A 4,728-nucleotide genomic window follows, 5' to 3' on the forward strand; every position below is an offset into this window, starting at 1 on the left:
GCGACAGTGATGGGAAATTTGTATGTCATTCCGTGGTCAGGGAGCAGGTAGCTTGAACTCTCAGGGTCCAGTCTGTCCCGCTGGATGCGGCAGAGATCCTGGGGTCCTAACGAAGCCCTTTGCGGAAGAGGCATCGAATGGTTCCGTTAAGTAAATCTCATGACGTGCCTTCTCCCAAATAATCGACTATCTGGTACATCAAGCACACTTTTAAAAAAGACAAAGAAATTTCCCCCCTGAAAAATTTCTAGGGAATAAAAGAATTCTTCCCAAATTAAGGTTACAGAATTCCGATATATACATAAGAAAGCGAATGTTTGTGTCACACACCTGTATTTATGAGCTCGTTCTGTTATTGTTTTCGGTAAAAGAAATGGTAAAGGAAAGTCACCTTTACACTTGTGCAAAATTCTCTTCGCCCTGAAGTGGTAAAAGGGGACACCGGAGCACAGTTAAGTGCGGTGCGCTGGCGTTGCCAACATTGCCTCTGCGCCCTGCTGAGACCGTGTAAGTTGCGTTGCAAAACTTAAACGTTACGTCAAAAAGCCCTCGGAGGGGCAGGCGAGTCCGGGGGTCGGATAGTAGCGGGAGAAGCTGCTACCAGACTCCTTTCCGAGCAGGGGACATTGACATTGGCAGCATTTTCCAGTCTCCTAGGAATGCGGCTGCGGCTCGCGGCACCCAGAGGCGTCCCGGAGCCAAAGCCGAGACCCACAGCTCTGTGAGCGCCAACGTCCCAACCTCCGCCGCCGTGCGGGTGCCTGCCGCCCCCGCCCCGCCTCAGTCACCCCTCCTCCGTGAGTGCATTCACACAGGATCCTTACTCTCCCCGCGTCCCCATCTCCAGCCCATTTGACCCGAATCTCTATTCTTCCTTAAACAAACAAACTCCCCCCCCCCTCCCCACCACCACCAACCCAAAACACAGCAGGGGGGGCGGGTAGGCCGGCTGGAGATTTAACTTCGACTTCAGAGCCACCGTCCCGGGCTGCCCATCTGACACCAGTGGGTGGGGTGCAATCCGACACTTCCTTTCCTTCCCAGAAACGTGAGCGGAGCTGGCGCCCCCCTGGACCTGGGGGAGGGGAGACCGGGGAGAAGTCCGCACTTCCGTCCTCCCGGCTTTCTCCCCAGGAGACCGGGGATCTGGGGCGGCTCCCAGGTTGCGCCTGGAAAACTTCCTCCGCTTCTGCTTTCTCTTGCTCCTGGCTCCGCCCCAGCCCCAGACCTGGCTTCCCTCCCGCCTTACCGGTCCCAGCTGCCCCCTTTCCGCTGCCTCTAGGGTGAGCGTGTGGGGACATCTCCGCGCCTGCCCTGGGCCCCAGAGGTGGGCTGCGAATATCAAGAGTCTCCCTCGGACGGAGCGTGGGCGCCCGCCCCGGGGCTCTCTCCTTAGCTCCCTGAGCGCGGCCAGGAATTGTCTCCCACCGTAGCCACTCAACAACCCTTGGAAGGCCCTGGGCGCAGCGTGCAGTGTCCCCACGTTGTGGCAAGACTGGCACCCTGTGGGAACCTGGAACTCGGAGACACCCTTGCACCTAGCCAGTTGGAAGAGTGGGTGCAGCGGCCAAGTGGAGGCCAGACGCGCAGCTTCGGGGCCCGGGACGCAGCCTGGGTGCTGGGAGGAAGTCCCTCTCGCTACGGGGAGCGCCCACAGACGCGCCCTGGGCGCACACCCAGGAGGCCTCCTCCCCAGCCCTCGCGACCGTCCTCAGGGCGTGAGGAGGAGCTTGCTGGAGACTTCGAGGCTGTCCAGAGCCAGCGAGCGCGGGAGCGCGGAGTCTCCTGCCTCGGCTGGGAAGGGGGAGTGGCGCCGGCGGGCTGGAGCTGGGAACCCAGCGAGCGCCTGACCTTCCTCCTCTCCCTTACCCCTTCGCAACTTCGGCTCCGGGGAAGGTTCTAGCAGCCGCAGAAGGCCTGCGACCCCTTTTTCTAGAAGGCTGGTGATGGATCTACTGCTTCTGTCCTCGCCGGGGCACTTGGAGTGCGCTGGTGGCGCGTGAGCCGGGCGCTGCCCTCCGCCGCCCTCGGCGAGCCTCGGGCCGGCCCCGCCGGGCAGCCTCGCCTAAGCCCCCTTTCTCTCCACGCCCCAAATCTGCAGCATTCTGAGAGCGGGACGAGGGTGGCCCTCGGGCAAAGTCCCACTGAGATGTCCGCGCAAAGCCTGCTCCACAGTGTCTTCTCCTGCTCCTCGCCGGCCTCTGGCGGCGCGGCCTCAGCCAAGGGCTTCTCCAAGAGGAAGCTACGCCAGACCCGCAGCCTGGACCCAGCCCTGATCGGAGGCTGTGGGGGCGAGGCGGGCGCGGAGGGCGGCTCTCAGGGGACTACCGGGGGCCGCGTCTCCTCCCCACTGCCCGCGGCCGAGGCTCCTGGCACGCGCGCGGCGTCCTATCCCCGGGGCCCACACCCGCGGGCCAACCGACTCCCGCCCCCTAGACCCCTCTGCTCATCCTTCTCCATGCCCAGCACCCCGCAGGAGAAGTCGCCGTCTGGCAGCTTCCACTTTGACTATGAGGTCCCCCTGGGTCGCAGTGGCCTCAAGAAGAGCATGGCCTGGGACCTGCCTTCGGTCCTGGCCGGCCCGGGCAGTGGCCGCAGCGCCATCCTCTGCTCCTCCGGGGGAGGCTCCAACGGCATCTTCACTTCTCCCAGGAGGTGGCTCCAGCAGAGAAAGTTCCAGTCCCCACCCAACAGCCACGGCCACCCCTACGTCGTGTGGAAGTCCGAGGTAGGGTCCGGTGCCGCGCGTCCTCGTGGCCCAAGGATGGACACCTGGGCAGGTCTTTAATTACATGACATTTGTAGAGCCGGGGACCCATTGAGGGGTTTCTGTGGTGTGGCTGTTCCTCTTTGGCTGGTGACTAGTGCCTGGAATTGGGCCATCCCTCGTGGCCACCGTCGTGCGTCTTGACAGGACTTCTGGGCTCCACTTGGGAGCAGCGGTGGGAGCCGGGGAAGACACGAGTTCTGCTTTTTTGTTTGCGCTGCAGGCTATTTCCAAGGGTCATCTTACCCCTTCACCCAAGTCGATATTTTTAGGAACTCAAGTGATCTATTTCCAAGCTGTTTGTAAGGATTGGATGAAATATATTTTGAACTATGTCATCTGGTTGTTGTACAGAGAATTCAGGAACATTATTCTGGAGGATGTTGCCAATAGTGTGTGTGCGTAGGTTGGTGTGTGGGGTGGCAGGGGGAGTAACTACTAGAATGCTCTAGTTTTGATATTTTCTTCTCCCTAAAGGTATCATTTCAGAAACCTATGGTACGGAGTACTAGTTTAACATAGAGGAAAAAGCTTTTTTTAAGGCTATGAAAAAATCATGGAGATATGCCCAAAATTCCACTTTAAGGACAACTGGTAGTTAGTGAAATATTTGTGAATCGGGAAACATTAGATAGGGAACTCGGAGGGAGCTATTTGGTACCTTTAGGATGTTTGCTGTCTGGTTGAGAAGAATGGAGAACAGAGCTATGGAAAACCATGGCTGATGGGTACTTAGAAAGCAGCATGCCTTTAGAGAATAAATAGTAGTTGTTTTAAAAATGATCAACTCCTATGTCTCTCAGTCCACAAACTCTATAGGTTTGCCTTGGATCTGTTTCCATAAGGGAAGAGAGATTCCATCGGTTGTAATTAAATATTTTAAAGTACAGTTAGAATTACAGAAATGAAATGAAATACCATGTAATTGCTGGAGATTTAGACTAAATAAAGGAAAGAGAACCAAGAAAAATAGTTTGAAAATAGCATCCAAGATCATACCTCGTTCTGTTAACACAAGATAACTCTGAGATTTTGACTTTTAATAGAATCCCTTAGAAAAATCAGCAGAATTTATCAGAAATATTAGCAGCACATATTAATAAAATATTAGTTACCGTGTCAAAGTAACAACTGTCACTGGATGGGGAAGTGTGGAATATAAAAACTAACAAACATTGCTGACCGTTTTGCCCATTTCTGGAGGAAGATAGGCAGTAGAAAAAAAAAGTCAAGAGAGAGAGAGATTTTCTTCAAACCAGGGTACTCAGCATTAGAAAGATGTAAATGTCAAAAAAAAAAAAACATCTAGATGTGGAGTTTCTCCTGATCTCTGAAAGGGGCTAGGTTCCCGCTCTGTATCTGAAGCACACATTACCAGGTTAGCCTGTAGGAGCTGAGAGAGAGAGAGAGAAATGCAAAACCAAGTCAAGTTCTTGGATTAGAGAGCCGCTGACATTTCCGTTTCAACCCAGTTATATCATTAAGAATGTCCCAGTTTTTCTTAGCAAACGTACATGCTTGGAATACAGTGTACAGATGTTGTTTGTTACAGTTAAGACCAAAAGGCGTTCTACTGTAGATGATCACGACTGATTAAAAATTATCTTCTTATCCATTATAATCTCATAACCAGTGGGCAGATCTCATAATCCGAACTGCAGCAATATTGGGTGGCTTCTAACTGTTCTGTGGCAGTCTGCAAGCTCATCTATGACTTTCGCCTCTTTGCAATGGTCAGAACTAAGTACATAGGCATCTAAAAAGAACAAAATTTTCTCATAAAAATGTTCGTGTGTGTGTGTGTGTGTGTGTGTGTGTATCCGAACTGGCAATATTGGGTGGCTTCTAACTGTTCTGTGGCAGTCTGCAAGCTCATCTATGACTTTCGCCTCTTTGCAATGGTCAGAACTAAGTACATAGGCATCTAAAAAGAACAAAATTTTCTCATAAAAATGTTCTCG

At 53.5% G+C, this 4,728-nt stretch overlaps 1 protein-coding gene across 1 annotated transcript in view; it reads left to right on the plus strand.

Annotated features, from left to right (window-relative positions):
• Nucleotides 1-1,112: 1,112 nt before the first annotated feature.
• ARHGAP6 (Rho GTPase activating protein 6) overlaps nt 1,113-4,728 on the plus strand; it is a 446,194-nt gene continuing 442,578 nt past the window's right edge. Inside the window, exon 1 of the mRNA XM_006906035.3 lies at nt 1,113-2,728. Within this exon, the coding sequence (XP_006906097.2) occupies nt 2,150-2,728 (579 nt within the window). The 5' untranslated portion in view covers nt 1,113-2,149. The remainder of the gene's footprint in view (nt 2,729-4,728) is intronic.

This window comes from Pteropus alecto, unplaced genomic scaffold, assembly GCF_000325575.1.
Source record: "Pteropus alecto unplaced genomic scaffold, ASM32557v1 scaffold511, whole genome shotgun sequence".
In the NCBI taxonomy this organism is placed as follows: domain Eukaryota; kingdom Metazoa; phylum Chordata; class Mammalia; order Chiroptera; family Pteropodidae; genus Pteropus; species Pteropus alecto.